General features: G+C 34.6%; 1 protein-coding gene across 1 annotated transcript; it reads left to right on the forward strand.

Moving 5' to 3' along the window:
- Positions 1–6,404: 6,404 nt before the first annotated feature.
- LOC145116499 (uncharacterized) lies at positions 6,405–7,846 on the forward strand. The gene has a single exon (XM_079052840.1). It carries the CDS (start codon positions 6,459–6,461, stop codon positions 7,449–7,451), a length of 993 nt encoding a protein of 330 aa, XP_078908966.1. The 5' UTR covers positions 6,405–6,458; the 3' UTR covers positions 7,452–7,846.
- Positions 7,847–21,105: the final 13,259 nt, after the last annotated feature.

The raw sequence follows: 21,105 nt of genomic DNA on the forward strand, positions 1-21,105 counted from the left end.
TTGCTTTTGTATTATTTGTTTTCATTTTTTCGTATTTTTAACTTTTTCTTGACATTTTTAAAATAATATAAAATGTATTAATATAGTAGAGTATATTACAAATTTGGTAATTTATAGTTTTTGTAATTTTTTTATTTTTATTCAAGTAAATAAAATGATTATATTTATATTTGTAATTTCAGTCCGGTTTATTTTCTTTTTATTTTTTGCTTTTTAGTGCTATTATATTTATGTTGTGAAAATATAAAAATTAAAAAAAAAACAAAAAACTTGTTTATTGAGAATTAATTTTTCAACGTGTGATAGAACTTTCAAAATAAATCATATTTCTATATGTGATATCAATAGTTTAAATTCAAGATAATATTTTTCAGTTTGATAATAGACTAAAAGAAAGAACAAATAGAAAACAAAAGGTAAAAAAGGTAAAAAAAAAAAAAAAAACAAATTCTTGAAAAATAAAGTTAAAATACGAAAATAAATAAAGTATATATAAAAATAACAAAAAAAAGTATATATATAAAAAAACGAAAATAAATAAAGTATATAAAAAACGAAAAATAAAGTTAAAAAAACATGTGGTGTAATTTGTTGCAAACTACATAGACCAAATTTGAATTTTAAAACCAATATTAGGTCTGATTTTGCAAAAAAGATAACAGAGTTAATCATTAAACACGTTAAGTGAGTTAGAGTGATAATTCTGCAAGAAAGTTGTAGCCATAGCAGTAATGAAATAAATGTTAGAGCTTTTTTCAATTACGCGTTAAAAACTTAGGACTTTTACAATATTAGTCATATCTTATATTGACAATCATACTTCAATATAGTTTAGTATTAAAACTTTTACAATTTTTTATTTCATCAATCTACTTTCATTATCTATCTTATAAACTCGTACTTTCCACGAGTCTCTAACCTAGTATTGAAAATAAAAATAATTTTATTACGGATAAAAAACAAATGAAGAACCGTTGTTGCTACTTAAAACCAAAGTTTGGATCTTGGGTGAAGTTAAAGAATAAAATTGAAATACAAGCACCTTTAATTTGGACGAAGAATAGAGGAAAGTAGAAATAAAGGTAGTTTTTTTAAAAACAAAAATTATTATTATGTTTTAATAAAATTTTTTAATTTTTCCAAGTAGTTGCATAAATACGTTGAAGCTTTGAGAAAATTTTCACTGCCATACCCTAATATTTGCAATTGATTATTCGATGAGGGGACTTCGACTAGCTTTGATGACTGGGTCCAACTTCTACACTTCCTCATCTTTATCAGGATTTACATCCCCATACTTGATATTGATGGCATTCAAAAGGAACCCCGAAATTCAAAAGCCCCGCAGGTGTAAGTGTAAAGTCATTCGCTCGTTTAAAAAAACAAGGAGCCAAATAAACGGTTAAATGCTTTCAAAAAAATATTTCCCAGAAAAATATGTGTATTAGATGGAATTCTTGTATATTTATTCATGTCCGTTGATCAACAGACTCGTTATAGAGGAATATGAGAAGATGAATTCTTTTAAAATGTATTAGAAATCTGTGATTTTGATATGATATTCACATTTAATATAGGTCGGTTAGAAGGGCATAACACATGATTTAAGAGCTTTGAAAGAAGTTGTATTTAACCTTGCATCTATCTATTTCCTTTATATAATAGTTATGGTACTCATGTTTAAATATAAATATCACCTTTATGAGTTGTGATGCTACATACACCAACACCTGTGGATTTATGACTCCTTACCGTAACACGAGGTATTAGTTATCAAATTTTCAACAACGTCGTATGTTAACTAAGGAAGGGAGATTCAATCATGCTCACACACAACTCAAAAATGCTACCGAGTATGTTTATGGTGTTTTGAGTGCAAGATTCTTGATCCTAGAGCAAATGACTCCTTATCTTATGCTATTGAGTATGTTTATGGTGTTTTGAAGGCGAGATTCTCGATCCTAAAGCAAACGACTCCTTATCTTTTTTTAGTCCAAAGATAGGCAGTCAATACTTGTTTCACAATCCAAAATTTCATAAGGATGTACAAAATTCACGATCAATTATTTATGGATTTCAAAGAGAACACTATGTTTACTGTTGAAGTTCAATGGGGAGAGAGTGATGGTCAAAACGTACATGATGTAGAATGGGTTCACAAGGCACTGCATATATGGCTAATTTGTGTGACCAAATTGCAAATCAATTTTTTTTCAAATGCTTCAAATCAAATTTGTATGCAAAAGTATTATGTTATATTGGATTTTAGTATGTTGTCATAGATTTGAAAAGATTTATGTTTAATTTTGATTTTGCAAAATTTACGTTTAATTTGGATTTGTATGATGTTTTATATATTTTTTTTAAATTATTCAGCAATTCAGTTATTTTATAAAACAAGAACATTTCAGAAAGGTAAAATGGTGATTTCTATTATAAGAAAAACAATAATAAAATGATCATTTTACAAACATTTAATGCAACTTTACTAACGTAGTTAATGATAAGGACCTTTGGTATAAGGTTTTAAAATCTCAAGGATCACCCATATTCAAAATTTTTAATAAAAACTTACAATCGGTGCTACTTTTTTTCCACAAGTATCGTATGTGTTCTGCAAATATCAATAAAAAAGAATTCAATCATCTCTATTTATATCTATTCTATACTATAAAAGAGACATTTTTTCTTTCATCACATTCATTTGAAATATGACTTTTTAATTTCTTTCGAATAATGATTATAAATTGGTTAATAATGTTAAACAAATTCAAAATCTATATTATAATCCTAAATTAACTAAACTTCAATATTAAAATAACATATTTTACTTATATTTATAAAAATATGTCTTTAACTTTAAACATATTATACTTAACTTATATATAAAATTATATATTTAACTTTAAACATATTATACTTAGCTTATTAGTTTGGATATGTTGTATCTGAGCCATTGTCATTTTAAAGTCATAACTTTTGAATAAGTTGTATAATACTTCAAATTGTTAATTTAAATATAATATTAAAAGGTCAACTTAGATTGACATTTGAATTAAACTTAAAAGAAAATTCAAAGATTATTTTGTAAATTGTTAAAAGTTATAAATTATTGTATTAAATGCAAAACCTAAATTTTAATCCCAAATAAACTAACTTTTTCCTAAAACTATTTTTATAATAATTATAAAGTTAAAATGTTAACTCAGATCGAAATTTCAACTAAACTTAAAAAGAAAATCCAAAGATTATTTTGGAAATGGTTAAAAGTTTTATATTGTACTGTTAAATGCATAACACCAATCCCAAATTAACTAAATTTTTTTTCCTAAAACTATTTTTATAATAGTTAAGAGTTTTTAAATGAATAGCTTAAAATAACTTACAACAATATTGTTAAATTGTAACTTATATATAAAATTTATATTGTTGCATTTAAAAACAAAAAACAATGTATAATGTTTTAAATAATTACAAGATAGAAATTAAAATGTTAAGCAAATAATTTTTTAAAAATTAATTAATCATAACAATAACTATAAATATTATTAAACAATATATTATATTTAATTTTATTTATGAGTAACCCACGAGTAGAGGCCATTGAGACAATTGTGATTATATAGTTTTAAAAGATGTCTACATTATAATATAATTCAAAGCAAAAAATGTTTATATCAACTTAGTATAAAAAATATTATATAATAGTTAACAACAACATCATTGTTATATTTAAAAAACATATATTTATAAATTTTTTAATTATATTGTTTTATTTTGTGCAACATACATGTATTCGTCTAGTTTAAGATATAGTTCCTGAGAACTTAAATAGGAAAGTTTAGAGGTTAGTTTCTTGATAAACAATTTCGGCCAAAAAAATCCAATGAATCTTCAACATTTGTTTAAGATATATATCACATCATCTTAAACAATGAAGAAATTATAAGGATTGATTTCAATAAAAATATGAATCAACCTAGTAATCAACGTCAACTAAAGAATCAATCATTACATTTAAGATATTAGGCTAAGGGGAATGGTAACACCCTTAGCACCTTGCCACATCAGCTTTTTGAGTGTCACTTTATTTTTCTCCCTTTAACACCTAAACTTAACATTTGGTAGGGAGTGGTGACACTCCTAGCACTTCATTTTTTTTATTTTCTTTTTTTTTCTAATTTAATTTAACTAATTTATTTTAATAAACAAACATTTTTTATTTAATACTATATAAAATATATTTTTTATATTTTTTTTGTAATTTAATTTAATTACTTTATTATAATAAACAAACATTTTTTATTTAATATTAAATAAAAAATATTTTTTTAACATTACACAAACATTTTTTTTATTTAATTAATTTGACATAATTTTTTTTAACGACAAACACTTCATATTAAATAAAAACGATTAGAATAACTTAAAACACGATTTAATTCTACTTAAGACCTAAAACACGATTTAATACATAAAAAAACACATTTCATTATTAAAACTCACTTTATAAAAAAACACACACTAACGACAAACACTTCTTGGGGTTTTTTTTGTTTGAGATGAAGACATATTTTCTTAAATTGAGAGAGTTTGTGAAAGATATATGGTATTTTATGTGTGTAAATTGGTGAGAGCCGTGGTTTAATTTATATTAGTTGAATGGTAGTTGAATATATATTTTTTATTAAAAACATTTTTTTAATTAAATCACAATAAGTTGTTAAGGTTGTTGACATATTTAATTTTATGCATAAATTAATTTAGATGGAATTGTTGAGATATTTAATTTTATGCATAAATTAATTTTGGTGGAATTGAGTACGGCAGGTTGAAACAAATATCCAAACCCAAAAAAATCATTTCAACCAATCAAAGTCCTTTAGTGGTTTCTCTTTCTTCTCGCTTTATGCATGACGAATTGGCTTTGACAAGCCCCCTAGCTAGAGCTAGGGGGTGGTGTTTAACATTAATGGCGAGCAAAGCGAGTGGCTTTGGTGATTGCCACTCCGCTTAGTCTTAGAGTACATTTAAGATGTTAGAGTTCATGACAGACTTTTGGGAAATGGAAATGGAAATGTTTGAGGTTAATTAGTTACTTGTAAATTATTTAGGGGTTTAGGTTATTTATGGTCACTTAACTTTTGGTTTTGTGCTCATTTAGTTACTTAAATCTTTTTAAGTTTTAGAAGGTCATCAAACTTTTGACTTTGTGCTCATTTAGTCACTTAACTTTTGGTTTGGTCACATTTAGTCACTTAACTTTTAGATTTGTGCTAATTTAGTCACATAACTTTTAAAATTGTGCTCATTTAGTCATTAAACTTTTGAAAAAATTTAAAAGTTTAGTGACTAAATTAGTACAATTTTAAAAGTTATGTGACTAAATGTGACCAAACCAAAAGTTAAGTGACTAAATGAGTACAAAACCAAAAGTTTGATGACCTTTTAAAACTTAAAAAGAGTTAAATGACCAAATGAGCACAAAACCAAAAGTTAAGTGACCAAAAATGACCTAAACCCATTATTCAGCCATGAAAATCCTATGAAAAACCCTATGAAACTGATGGGTATGGGCCATAAAACACCGTCTCCTCCCCTCCCTTAGGTGTTAATGTTAATTTTAATAGGCGTTGCAGCCTCAACATCCCTCAACGCATACCCTTCTTCTCTCTTTTTTTCTATGTTTTTTCTTCTTTCTTGGCCTCACAACGTCGTGGTCATGCATGGAGCAACACCACCCACTCTAGGAACGGTTACAAAAAAAAAACATTGATGCTGACGTGGCACCGTGATGGGTTGTAACCATACCGAGCAGCCTGAATGTTCAAAATTTGACAACACATAATATCACAAGTAACCCCACGTGTTGAATATGTAATGAAAAAGAGATGATCTAAAGTTTTAATATGCGTCGTTTACATATGTTTCACCATGTAACGTGGATACGTTGATGGAAATTAATTCAATTCAATTAGTTTACATTAGCGTTAAAAAATAGCCAAATGATCTTAAATTCGAATCTGTATTGTTTAAAAAATCCACAAAAATATGATCTAAAGTTTTAATATGCGTCGTTTAGATATGTTTCCATTATGTAATGTGGATACCTTGATGGAAATTAATTCAATTCAATTAGTTTACATGAGCGTTAAAAAATGGCCAAATGATCTTGAATTCGAATCTGTATTGCTTAATAAATCCACAAAAATACGATAATTATTGATACCATAAATTGATATAGTTAACTTATCTATTTGACCGTATGAAAACTTCTGACAACTAGCAATAGAAAATATATACATGTCACATCATCTTAACTTTCCAAGAAATTATACAAATTTGTTTTATATAAAAATACAAATCTGATAATGAAGCAAACTTCGCTGAAAGAATTGCCATGAGGTGTTTATATCTAGTTTCTATTCATACAATTAGGCAATAAACTTTCATAAAAAATGGGAAAGCTCGAGAATGACTCCATGATAAACCATTTCAGCCACGAACATCCCTTGAAACTTCAACAAGTGCAAGCTCAGATCGCAAGTCAAACCACATGTCAAGCATGTAATCAGAGCGTTTGTGGATCGGTTTATTCTTGTGTCTCATGCAATTTCTACCTTCATAAAACATGTTCAAATCTTCCTCGAACGTTAAAGCACAAGAGCGATCAACAACATAATCTTGCTCTTTTATCTTCTCCTGCATACCCAGAAGGCGTTTTCAAATGTAACGCATGTGGATCTCAAGGGGAAGGGTTCTCGTACCATTGCCCCGATTGTCAACTTGATTTGCATGTCGTTTGTGCTTCTATGCCGCTCTTGATAGACCATGTCGCCCATGGTGATCACAAACTTAGCCTTTGTTTTAAACCACCTTACGAAAACCAAGCGTTCAGTTGTGATATCTGTAAGGAACCTGGCTCGAACCAGTGGCTCTACCGATGTGGTTTATGTGAGTTTGATGCTCATATGAAGTGTGCCAAAGCTAGAACAACCACTTCTCGATCAGTACTACCAAAGTCCACAAGTCTTCCTCACCATTCCTCAACACCACGTCCACCACCATCCCCAACTCCGGCACCACCACCCATCCAAATATTTTACTCATCTCCGTCGCCGGCACAGTATCCTCAAGTACTACTGAAGTCTACAAGTCTTCCTTCTTATGAAACTCACCAGTACTTCTCATCACCACCACAACACCCAACTCCGCCGCCACAGCCACATGCACATAGTCAACCATATTACTCCCAGACGCAACAATATCAACATCCTCAACCACAAATGAGCCACTACCAAGCTACACCAACAATGGGTGTTCCTCAGTACGTGCAGCCTTCAAGGCAGACTGGTTTAGTCAATAACATGGCTGGGCATGCAGTTGAAGGTTTAGTCGGTAGTGTCGCACAGGAAATAATACAGGCGGTTTTCGAAGGAATGAGTTCGTAAATCAAAGTAATATTAGAACCATATCTTTCTATTTGAATTTTATTTGGTGAATTTCGTTCGTATTTGTGCTACTCGTGTATTAAATTTCTACCGTGTTCAATGAATAATGGGTATGGATCGATCTAATCAAATGAGAATGTTTTCTTTCTCTAATTTGTTTTCGCAACGTTGAAGAAGCCAGACGAATTCACTTGAAAGCAAGTATTGCGGTTTTCTTGGAATCCCCGGTGGCCGTTAGTGTAGAGGTGCTCGTTATACTAAGCATATATATCTCGGTGAAACCAATAATTAGTAGCCGAACACATATACAATTTACTTTGTCTATGGGAGCTTCGAAGCATCCGAAGTAGGTTACCTTCATTGTAAAACTAATAATCTTTGATTCGATACTATGATCATTTTTCTATATGAAAGTCAATTAGGAAAATCTTTATGTAAAATCCTAAGGGTGCGTTTGGTTGGCAGGAAATGAATGGAATTCGAGGGAAAAAGATTCCAATTCCCTCGAATTCATGCGTTTGGTTGGACTTAGAGGAGGGAAAAAGATTCCTAAATGAAATAAACTTTCCACCATATGGTGGAAAGTGAATTCCTTCCAAAGTTGGATGGAAAACATTCCTTATCATCAAGGAAAGTGACAGATTACAAAAATACCCTTTGTACTTATCAAAAAACCCACCACTACTACCACCACCACCACCATCACTCACCACCACCACCGCCGCTACCGCCGCCGCCACCACCACCACCGCCACCGCCACCACCACCACTACCGCTGCCGCCACAACCACTACCACCGCCGCCGCCGCCGCCACCACTACCACCGCCATGACCACCACCGTCACCGCCACCACCACCCACCATCACCGTCGCTGCCACCATCCACCGCCACTACCTCCGACGCCACCACCACTACCACCGCCACCACCACCACCGCCACTACCTCCGACGCCACCATCACCGCCATGACCACCACCGCTGCCACCACCCACCGCCAGGACCACCACCCACCGCCACTACCTCCGACGCCACCACCACCCACCACCACCACCGCCGCCATCGCCGCCGCCACCGACCACCAGTACCACCACCATGATCACCACCATCGCCGCCACCACCACCCACCATCACCGTCGCCGCCACCACCCACAACCACTACCTTCGACGCTACCACCACTACCATCATCGTCGTTACCACCATCGCCGCCACCACCGGCCGCCACTACCTCTGCCGCCACCACCCACCGCCACTACCACCATCAGCACTAGCACCATCACCGCCGTCGCTGTCGCCACCAGCTGCCACTGCCACCATCACCACCACTTTCGTCACCACAATCAATGCCACCACCACCATCACCACCACCGTCGTCGCCACCCACCACTGTCGCCGCTACCACCGCCACTGCCCTCACCACTACTGCCACCACCGCCAAACTTTTATCGTTTTTATAGTTTTCATAATGTATCTTACCATATAATTTAGAAAACAAGGTAAAATTAAGAAAAACCTGCAAAAACGGTAATTATGTTATTTTACATGTATTTCAATTCCATTTCCTGCGAACCAAACAGAATCTGGAATTAATTCCAATTCCATTTCCTGCCAACCAAACAACATATGGAATTGGATTCAAATTCCTGACAGATTCATTTTCCAATTCCAATTCCAATTCCTTCAGCAACATTCTGCGAACCAAACAGCACCTAAGGTTGCTTTTAGTCACAGAATTCTTGTTGGTAAATTGCATAATAATTTGTTTGATTCTTGTTAGCAAAATATATATCAAAATTTATTTATAAGATGCTCGGAAATTATAGAGAAGATCATTTGTCTAAGTTGGCTTGGCGTATAAGTTTGTTTTAATTAAGCATCAAACAGCTAACTTTCGAACTCTAAACGCTCTAAGATATCAATGCAGCTTCGACGTTGTTTTTCACATGCTATAATCTCCAAGCATCCTGTAAATGTGAGGGAACGATTTTTTTTTTTTTAGGTTTTTTTCGAAAAAATTATGTAAAACTTGAAGATTACGGGTATGCATGCTAATTAAAAGAGCCAAATAAAAAAATGTAATGGCTTTTAAAAAAATAGTTGAGGTTTAATATGAAAAACTCCAATAACCAACAATTATTTACAAAAAAAAAACTCAACAATCGTTTACGCATTTGGGATTTTAGACAATAATATTCGATTTTAGCAGATAATCTTCAAGTTAGTCCTTATATTTTTAGTTTTATTAATAATAAAGTCATGATTTTTTTAACATAAAAGGACATATATAATAAAGTATGGTTACATTTATAAAAATACGCTTTTCCTATAAATATATTACAATAAGATAATATAATCTATTTAACAAAAAGAATATAATAAGATAACAATAAGAAAATACTTTTGGTCAAAACATAAAGAGTTCAATATAATTACATCAAAATAATACTCACTGTCAGAGACTTAGAAAAAGATAATACACTAATACTCTCTGTCAAAAGAGATAATAAATTAATATTATAATAAGATAATACCCCATATTAGATAGAGATGGTAGAATAAGATTACAGTAAAATAATATTATATGCCAAACAAAAAGAATACAATAAAATTAATAGTAAAACAAGACCCTGTGCTAGACAAAAATTAAAACATTATGATTATTAGTAAAATAATATCCTTAATCTAGTAAACAAAATATAGTAAGATTATATAAAGAATATAGTAAGATTATAGTTAGATAACATTAGATAGAGATAATATAATAATATTACCATAATACAAGATCATAATTCAGACAAAGAAAATATATAATAAGATTATAATAGGATAATACCATATATATGTTAAATAGAGACAATACTATACAGTAATGCCCTTTGTAAGTATAACAGACCTCCCATGAGCCTATTTGAAATAATATTTAATAAAATCTTTCAAAATAATATCAGAGTTTTAGTTTGTGGAAAAACGATCCCAAAGTTTAATTTAAAATATTTTACTGAGTTCAAACGCGGATAACGGTCCCAATTTAAAATTTCCAACAAAACATTTAGTGGTTTAATAAAAATAATTCTTGCGAGAGTGTCACAACAGATATCAAAACAAGGTTTAAGAAAACATTACAAACCAAAGGTCTTCTAAATATCAAAAGCTTATGAGTCTCCTAAGCTTCTGAAAATATCTACTAACCTATAAAAATTTATCAACAAGTGGGTTAGGCTATGTGGAGCCTAATGATTACAATATCGGGGCTAGCATTATACTGATTGGGTAAGAGTGAACACCCAACTCATACACAAATGTACAAACCCATACCTTCTCAAAACAGCAAAACATCAATATTCAATTTGGGACAAAGTTTAACTTTTAACAAAGTATATTGTCATTTATGACAATTTCCATACAAACTTCACTGTCAAATAAACCATACCAAGTGGGTGTACCCTGGGTAGCACCTTACAATAATCAAGATCCAAAAGAAATCGGATAAACCAATAACTACTCATGTGAGCTATAACAGAGGTAAAAATCCGGTTTACAAAAGTTCCAGCTTTTCAAATTATCAAAGTATATACACAATTTGAGTATATTAGCTCAAAACCAAAATAAGGGTCTTAATTTCCCAAGAGATATACTTCAAACAATTTAGTTTCCAAAAAGAGACAAATAAGTCCCACAATATTCAAATGGTTAAAACAAGATCAATCACAATATGTAAGATGCAATGCATGCAACTATTTCCAACCCCTTGTTAATCTCAAAGTCCAGCTCACAATAAATATCGGATGCAGATTACTCATGATAGATAGCCAACTTTTGTACTCACATTCGACAACAAAATAATGATGGCCGGGTGTGAAGAACGCACGACAAATGAAATTGTCAAGTCGCCCTTACACCCACAAACAAGGCATTGGGGGGATCCAACCTAGGCCATACGAGGGGTAGCGAGCCTCTACTCGTGAACGTGAGGATTATCTAGAAATCTACTCACAAACAAATAACAAGCAACAAATAGCTGTCCATTGGGTACCCGGGACCACAAAGTCACACCCATCCTAACATGATATGCATGTATGGAACAAGTCAGATGCCAAAATCTATTTTCTCAAAATAAGTATTTTTAGCTTTATATCAACCAAAAGCATTTTTAAAAATATAATTTCATGAATGCACAAATAATCTACATACGGGCAGCTAGCAATCAAGTATATGCTATATAGTTTCAAAATACAAAATCAATAATAAGGGATGTGTACTCCCGGTAATTTACAATGAAAACCATAAGGGCAGTTGTACCCATTATACGAAAGAGTGAGTTTAACCCCTACAATGGAAATCCATTTTCAAAAGCATGTCTTTAGCTCAAAAGGACGCCCCCGAATAATAAACCATAATATCAAGCAAATAACATATTTTATACATATTTCACAAAAAAGGGAAACACATATAAGATACTCATATTGTGGGGACAAGTGTTCCAATGTAAGTGTACTCACCTTAAGTCCTAAACTTGAAGCACCAAAGATATTCTTCACTTAAGTTTAACCACTTGAGCTCTACCCAATTTAATCACCTAATATCAACATCATAAGGTTGTCAAAAGACCATAATACCCTTTTAAGGTTTTTATCATTTAGACCTTCTCCATAAGATTATTTACTCCCTAATAGCTTATATATAAAGTTTGAGGGAAATTGGAGGTCATTTACTATGTTTTCCATGAAAGAATTACTCTTAACAGGACACTTGACATGACCCCGTGTCAATTATGCCTATTTTGACACTCCTCGTGTCACCCCTGCTATACACATATTTTGTAAATTTTTTGTTAAAGGCTTTGTAAAATGTTTTCTAGACCTCAAATGGCCACCAAACTTCACCACAAAGTTATTATGGACTTAATAAAGGTTATTAACCTCTTGAATTCTAAATTAAGTCATTTATTCATTATGACTTAACATTAAGACCCTTAGATGTCATAAAAGCTATAAGAAAACTTAAAATGTCATCCAAGCATCCTAGTTAGCCATTAAGATCTTAATGACTAAGGTTCTCATCAAACATCATTCTAAACCACTTAACAACTCTTATTCTCCTCTTATACATCTTAATTGATATTGAAGTAATACATCCATGCATTCCAAGTGTTGGAATTGATGATTCCATACTTGAAAATCATTGAAAAGCTTGATTCCATAGTTTTACTTTCAATTCCTTTATATCCTTTTGATAAATCATGCCACTACAAGAATATGAGTCTACAACGACGAAAGCTATAGGGACGACAAATGTCGTCGCCATAGAGGATCATATAGGGTCGAAAAGTCGTCACCATAGAGTTGACAGATTTAGTTTGACTTCCGAACCTAAAGCGACGATAAATCGTTTCTGTAGTTTGAGCGGGAACAAAAAATAATTTGCGGGTACCCAAAAAAGATGTAGGGACGAGATATCGTCCCAAGCATAAATATATATATATATATATATATATATATATATATATATATATATATATATATATATATATATATATATAGGAGTAGGATCAAATGAGAACACCAAAAAGGTTGAAAACGCGAGAACAAAGTATATTAATTTGTGATTCCATGTATTCATTTGTAGATGAATGATAAATTTTTACGCCTTTAATTTCAATTGAAGAGAAAAAGCATATTCATTTTGATTGTGCGTAAAAATTTATTATTTATCCACAAATGAATACATGGAATCACAAATGAATATACTTGTTCGCGCGTTCTCAACCTTTTAGGTGTTCTCATTTGATCCTTTCCCTATATATATATATATATATATATATATATATATATATATATATATATATATATATATATATATATATATATATATATATGATGTGTATATATCAAAAACCCATGCGATGTGTTGGGGTGCAAAGTTCTTCATGTATGACTTTGTAATGGTTTGACTCTTGTAGACCCACTTGCATGTGGTGCATTAGCCTTTAGACCCATGTGTTAGTGAGAGTGAGAGAGAGACATGTAAACACCTCTATAAATAGTGGGTTCATACCACATGTAGAGGTGTGCTTGAGAGATGTAAAAGTGAGTGTGTGAGTGTGTGTTATTTATGTAGATGTAGATCTATGTCCCTTTTTGTAACACAATACATATTCAATACATCTCTTGAACACCCAAATCACCATGTTCATTGTGCAAACTTTAATTCCGCATGCCAAACCATGTTATTTGTCACATCACGATGTCATTTTAATGGGCAACTATAGGGACGACTTATCGTCCCTATAGGGTTTCGCCAAATTGAAAACCCTTTTCCCAATCAGTCGCCCGCACCCACATCAAATACTGTTCCTCTCGTGAGCTGCGGCGAAATCGCCGGTACCTGTAAGGCGATAGGTAAGATTCGATCGCTTATTGCCCACTGTTTCCCTCATCTACTTCTTCAACCTTTCACTATGATGTTTTCCCTCCGGGATTGATTCCATTTTCAGAATTGCAGGTCAGCAGTGGTCTCCCTCTTTTCTGAATTCGGTTTTCTACTTCGTCAACATGTATGAACGGTGTCAACCTTTACAAGTTTACTTGTAACACCGTAAATTTTCAAACAAAATTTTCATTTTAAAAGTCACATAATTCTCAAAAACATAGTTCACAAATCTCCAAAATGACAATTTATCAGAACACATGTTCATGAAATTGTTTAAACACAATCCAGTATCCTCAAAACATAACTCCGCCTCGTGTGTACAATCAAGCCGGCGCCTTCCCGTGATCCTGAGAAGTACCTGAAACACATAACACATAACACGGTAAGCACGAAGCTTAGTGAGTTCCCCAAAATACCACACATAACTCATTAGCCTCTCATGGCTATATCTCAAATAAGACCCTCTGGTCGATGTGTCTCAGTGGAACCCTCCAGTCCCACAACTCGGGTGGACCCTCCGGTCCTAACTCAGTGAAGCACAACATAAATCAAAAAAACATAATGCAGGATATCACAATACACAATATAAGCATACAAGACCCTTCGATAACACATAGTTACCACTCAAGGTAAGTATAGTGAGAAGACTCACCTCGTAAGCGACCAAGTAAACCTCGTACACGAATCACCGATCTAGCCTCCGCCTAACACATATGATAATTATCTCTAATTAACACTCTAATCACAACTCTAAATAAACCAAAGGCTATTCTCTCTTTCTAGCTCTTGGAATGGGTAAAAGACAATTCTACCCCTCCATGGTCTCAATAATCCCTGTCTTGACCAAACCCTAAAGACAACTGAAGTCAACACTCGAGTCAATAGTCCATGTTGACCCGAATCGTCGAGTGCCTATATGTGACTCGTCGAGTCCCCTTGTTCCTTCATAAAATTTGCGAAAGCCCAACTTAACTCGTCGAGTTGTCTCATCAACTCGTCGAGTTACTCATGTCCAGACTCGTCGGGGAAAACCCTAGCCGACTCGTCGAGTCATCACATCGACTCGTTGAGTCCCTTCAGACCCTTTTCTCATTCAGACGTTTTAAGGCAGATCTACAACCCCAAACTCTAGATATAGCCTCCCAAGGCTGAGATACCACGTAAAGTTGCAAGCTTTACGTCCATGCATGGCACTTAGGGCTTGAAATGCCAAAAAACTTCCATTTAGGGTCTTAAACATAAAAGCTCTTCTATAAGCTGGATAAAGCTGGGACCTTTGGACTCTAGGGACCTCACAAAGTCCAGATCTGAAGTCTCAATCTCTTGGTAAGCTCAACACACTCAAAACCTCAAGGAAAGATGGAATAAGCCCTAAAACTCCATAAAATGAGATCTAATCAAACTAATGAGCAAGGTGGAGACTTTTTACCTTCCACAAAAGCTATAGATGAAATAACACCAGATCCAACAGCCTCTTCTCGTTCCTTTCCTTGATACTCTTCTCTTCTCTTCAAAAGGTGCACCAAAATGCCCAAAGATTAGCTCTCTTTCTCTCTTAGCTCAATATAGACGATTAGGGTTTCACACAGGAGAGTAAGGTGGATGGTGAGGCGGAAATGAGGGCTTAAGGTCCTTTAAATAGGACCCAACCCCGGTTAATTAGGGCTTCCTCTCACAGCGCCAAATCGTCGAGTTGGTCTCTCCGACTCGTCGAGTTGGTCATAAAACCCACATGGTCAATCCGCCTCTACTCAACGAGTTGGTCATCCCACTCGTCGAGTTGCCCACATAACTCATAAATAAATAAATAAATATTATACCTGGGAGTTGAGATGTTACATTTTTTATCTATAATTGTTGTACTGTGCAAGTTTAGAATAAGTTATCTATGTTTTCAATTCGTCTCTATAGCTTTGTCTCTATAGACTCATATTCTTGGTGATGATAATAAAAGTCTTTGTTTTAGAATGCAAGAACCATCTCCATTTCTCCTTATTCGTGTATATGTTTTTTGGGTTATTTCCAACACTTATTGTTGTATATGTTTTCTGGGGGACACAATTGAAGTTGACACTAGGACAACACGAGTGGGAAATCAGCATATCGAAGCAATTAAGATTTGAGCAAGCAATCAGGTTATTGTTTACTATTATATTTTCTATTATTCTAACTTCTAAGTCATATGTCGGCAAGGATGTAGCAGCCCTAGTGCCCCACCCCTTTGTTTGTCCCCAAATATTTTGTAGAATGCTAGTATTTATTGTTTAATTTAGTTTGCTAAGATTGTGAGTAAAAGATGCAGCAGCCCACCTATTTGTTTGTTTTGTTGAACTAATGACCTAATATTCTTATTATTTTAAATTCAGATTATTAGAATATATATGGTTTCAAAACAAGTTCATATTAAAACTTTAGATTAATACAAAGCATGAACAGACTTCACAGATTAGTACAAAGACTGAACAGACTTCAGTCTAGTGATTTGTGCCTAGAAGAGAGAGAGAAGGAATGTCTGGTAATTGCCAGATGTTTCTGACTTGACTGCATCATTTAAATTTCTTAGTGGTTGCTTTTATGTCTATATTATATCGGACTTAAGTTGTATTAACAAATTTAGCCTCTAAAAAACACATCCATCAGGAACATTATCCATCTTTGAGTGTAACCATAAACACATGATATTGCAAAACAACATGTCGGACCATACATATAAAGTGTCATACACCAACTACCAATTATATTCTCAAGCAAAATTGTAAAAGACCAAGTCAACAATTGATTATGTGTGTGAATGGAAACCAAAAACTTAATATCCCTATAATTGTTTAGTATGAATATTTCACATTTGGTGGCTATAAACTTTTTTAATTTGGTGGCTATAGTTGTTTAATATCCATATTCTTGTGTGAATGGAGTTTATAACATTGGAGGATATGCTGGGAGCATGTACCCAAGAATTCCAAGGTAATTGGGATGAACATTTACCTCTAGTAGAATTCTCCTATAATAATAGTCTCCACTCAAGCATTAAGATGGCACCTTATCACGCTTTATATGGGGAAAAGTGTCGAACGCCATCATGTTGGCTGGAAGCTGGGGAAAAGCAGTTTATGGGACCTGAAATAGTCCATCAAACTGCTGAAAAGTTGAAAATGATAAGGGAGAGGATGTTAGTTGCTCAAGATCGACAAAAGAGCTATGCTGACAAGAAAAGACAACCGATATCCTTCGAAGTTGGAGATTCGGTTTTACTTAAAGTCTCGCCGTGGAAGGGACTTATAAGATTTGGTAAAAGGGGAAAGTTGAGTCCAAGGTTTATTGGACCATTTAAAGTTCTTTAGAGGATCGGGAATCAAGCTTACAAGCTAGAATTACCGGAAGAACTGGAGGGTATTCATAACACATTTCATGTGTGTTATTTGAGGAAGTTCACGGGAGATGTGCCCGACATAATTCTGATTTCTGAGTTAAGGTTGGATGAAAACAAGAGGTTGATTGAAGAACCTGAGGCGATCGTTGACCGTAAGACTATGAAGTTGCGACGCAAGATGGTTGATTTAGTGCTTGTGCGCTGGAAACATACGAATGGGCCAAATCTCATCTGGGAAACGGAGAGTGACATGATGAGTCGCTACCCGCAGTTGTTTGGGGATGTGTGATTCCGGGGACGGAATCATCCTAAGGGGGAGAGAATTGTAACACTCGTGTTTCTAGCCTAGGTATTAATATTAAGGTTATAGTCTAGGTTAACCTTTGTAACTCATTTTGAAGAAATGAAAAAGGAATTATGTGAATTCTATGTGTTTTATGTGTTTATTGCTTAATTACTAGGAGTTAATTAATTAAGAATAAAAATGAGCGTCCAAAATAAATTTTAGATAAAGCCGATATCTATTAAGAAAGTTGTAGTGGTCGTGACAAGGATTACGGATATATAAAGAATGCTGAAATCCGAGTTATAACGAAGAAATTATGACCTGTTGAAGTTTCACGACAAAACTGGCTCGGTGCTGAATGTCGTAAAAAGTGAGTTTTCGATAAACTACTTTTTAGCCTTAGTGATCTAAACAAAACTTGTAGTGTTCGTTAAACCGAGAGTAGGTATAAAAAGAACGCCCAAATCTGACTTCGTATGAGGAAGTTATGATTTTTCGAAGTTTCGGCTTAGCAGTAGACAGCTAAAAACTCGAAATTTAGATCGAGTGATTTTTAGCCGACACGACCTAAACGAGAATCGAAGGTCTCGTCATTAGTAGCACAACGGTAAAAAGTCTGACGAAAACGGACGTCGGATGAAGAAGTTATGAATTTTTAACGAATTTCCTGTCCCGGTCTGTTAAAAATAATAATTTAAAAATTAAAGTCAAAATTAGCCGACAAAGTCTAAACGAAAGTTGTAGAGCGTAATTTTACCTACGCGTGCATATAAAGAACGTCAAAAACGGAGCTCGTATGCGAAAGTTATGGATTTTAGAAGTTTTTGCACAAAAACCGAGAAAATTCGCATAGGTGGCTTCGGCCACGTCACCCTCGCTTAGAACGTGCCACGTGTCCGAAATTGGTGAGTCATGCGAGCCACGTGTCTGAGCTGCTGAGTCATCCGAGCTCCTGGCCTGATCCGAAGTGGTCCACTGAGAAGGCAACACGTACCCTCCTTCACGTGACCGAGCCCTCGCATGAAACCACGGACACCCCCTCCTCGGATTCGGACTTCGGTCCAATCAGGAACTGCCAGCAGCCCCCTCGCACGCGCAGTTCATGTGCGAGCCTTCCCCTGCGAGCTTCGGATCTTCGCCACCTGGAGGCTTCTCAGCCGTCGGATCAGGAGCTTCGGACCCTATAAATAGAAGGATGCGAGCCTTCTCGGATACATTTAGAAAATCACCATCTTTCACCCCTTTCTTCATATTTTCTTCATCTTAACATCCCCCCAAAGCCCCGGAATACGCCACGAAGTGCCCGTGAAGCCCGGAAAATTTATCTTTTCGGTTTCGAAGCCCGACCTTTGTAGAGCCCGGTTTCTCAATAAAACTCCCGGTTTTTTTAGAAACGAACGTTTTAGGAAACGAATTGCTGCCCGAATTTCATCAAAACATGTGAGTGTGTAGTTACTTTCACTTTACACATAGATATGAAGTATTTAGCTTAAAATATGTGTTATGTGTAAATATGTTAATTGTTTATTTGAGGTGACTGTTGAATTGATGTTTTATACAAGTTTTAAACTATATATGTATTTTATCTACAAATATGTTGGGTAGAACATGGGTAGACAAAATAGTCGGTGGGTGTTAACATGATGAGAGGCCTCGGTGTCGGTGTTGTTGTTGGTGTTATTGGTGAAGTTGTCTAACGGAGTATAGATGACGACCACAGACTTTCTAGACAGTCCAGTGGCACACTAGCAAGTTCGCAACTTGTAGGTGTTGATGAACTAAATGTTCATTGGTGTACTCCAATCCCCCTCATGGTTGCCTTTAGGACATGTATGGCTGAGGAGTCCCCTTAGCAGTAGTGTCCAACCCGATGATATTCCTTGGGCTACGTCCCTTGTGTTAGGTGTTTAGGGACGTAAAGTGAGGACAACGGGAATGGGTAATCAGGGTTATTGTTAATTGGTGAACTTAATAAGTTATTATTATTGTGGGTTGAAAACCCTATATGCTCACCAGGCTCCCAAGCCTGACCCACTCAGCTTTTTATGATTACAGGTAGTGGACCCCGAGCATAGTCGGAGGATGAGGAGAGATTTTTGGATTATAGGCCAGTAGTTGTAAATAACTGTTGAAAGGCTTATAATGTCTTGTTTATGCTTTTGATCTGTATCGGAACATGACATCCCGAGGTTTTGATATATATGGAAAATATATACCTTCTTAAAGAAGGGTTTTGATAAACTTTTATCATGTTTTATTTTGGGGACCTATTCCGCAACATCTTTTGAAAAGATTTCTCTGATTTTATTTTAAAAAGCATAAATTAAATCGGTCTTTTCTGGCCGAGAAATTAGGGGATGTCACAATAGAGATCTCCAAGAACCATGTCGATGATGAAGGCAAAATATGTTGCCCGTGTATAGATTGTGTGAATATGTTTCGGCATATTGTGACTACGGTTTATGCCCGCATAAATGAGCGTGGGTTTGAAGAATCATATCTGATATGGATTCATCATGGTGAGGAATATCCTCCTTCGGATTTAGACAACCTGTGGGCTTCAAAATACCATAGTACTAGAGTTGTGGCAGAGGAAAATCCACATGAAGAGATGTTTGATGTAATGGATGATATTATGGAAGAGGAAGATCCACATATAAAAAATATAAGCCATGAAGCAACTCATTTAGACCTAGAGTTTGATGCATTGTTTGAAGAAGCCAATACCGAGTTATACCCTGGTTGGACTTGGATGTCTTCCTTAAACTTCCTAGCAAAACCGATGCACATTAAAGTCATCAACAGGTGGATAGACAGTTTATTTGACCAACTTTTAGATTTTTTAAGAGTTGCATTCCCGAAAGAAAATATTATTCCAAATTAACACTATGACGCTAAAAAGAAGTTGAGAAAGATTTGGTTGGGATATCAATCTATCCATGCTTGCTTTAATGATTGTGCTATGTTTTGGAAAGAGAACGAGTCAATGCAAAATTGTCCTGTTTGTAAGGAGAGTAGGTGGGTTGACAAAAACACAAAGGGGAAGAAAGTGCCACAAAAAGTGTTACGTTGTTTTCCTTTGACTGCCAGGCTTCGTCGAAGGTATAGTTCAAGATTCACAGCAAAAGATATGATTTGGCATAATAGTGGGCGTTCAAATGATGGTAAGATGTATCATCCGGTTGATGGGAAAGCATGACAGGAATTTGATAAGCGATATCCCAAGTTTTCCAAAGAATCTAGGAACGTCCGCTTGGGTTTGGCTGCCGATGGCTTTAATCCATTCAGCAACATGAATCAGCCTTATAGTATGTGGCCAGTAGTATTGACAACATACAATACTCCACCATGGTTATGTATGAAAGAATCTTCTTTCATGCTGACTTTGCTAATTCCTGGCCCTAAAGCACCTGCGAAGGACATTGATGTTTTCTTGAGGCCTTTGGTGGACGAGTTGAAAATGTTATGGAGGGATGGAGTCCAAATGCGAGATGCATCAACCAACACTGTATTCACAATGCATGCAACACTATTGTAGACTATCAATGATTACCCTGCCCGTAGCAGTTTG

This window comes from Lactuca virosa, chromosome 5 (genome assembly GCF_052849685.1).
Source record: "Lactuca virosa cultivar CGN04683 chromosome 5, Lactuca_virosa_CGN04683_v6, whole genome shotgun sequence".
NCBI classification, from domain to species: domain Eukaryota; kingdom Viridiplantae; phylum Streptophyta; class Magnoliopsida; order Asterales; family Asteraceae; genus Lactuca; species Lactuca virosa.

Excerpts from the sequence above, each read along its gene's own strand:
- LOC145116499 (XM_079052840.1), top strand. The coding sequence starts at position 6,459 with ATGGGAAAGCTCGAGAATGACTCCATGATAAACCATTTCAGCCACGAA.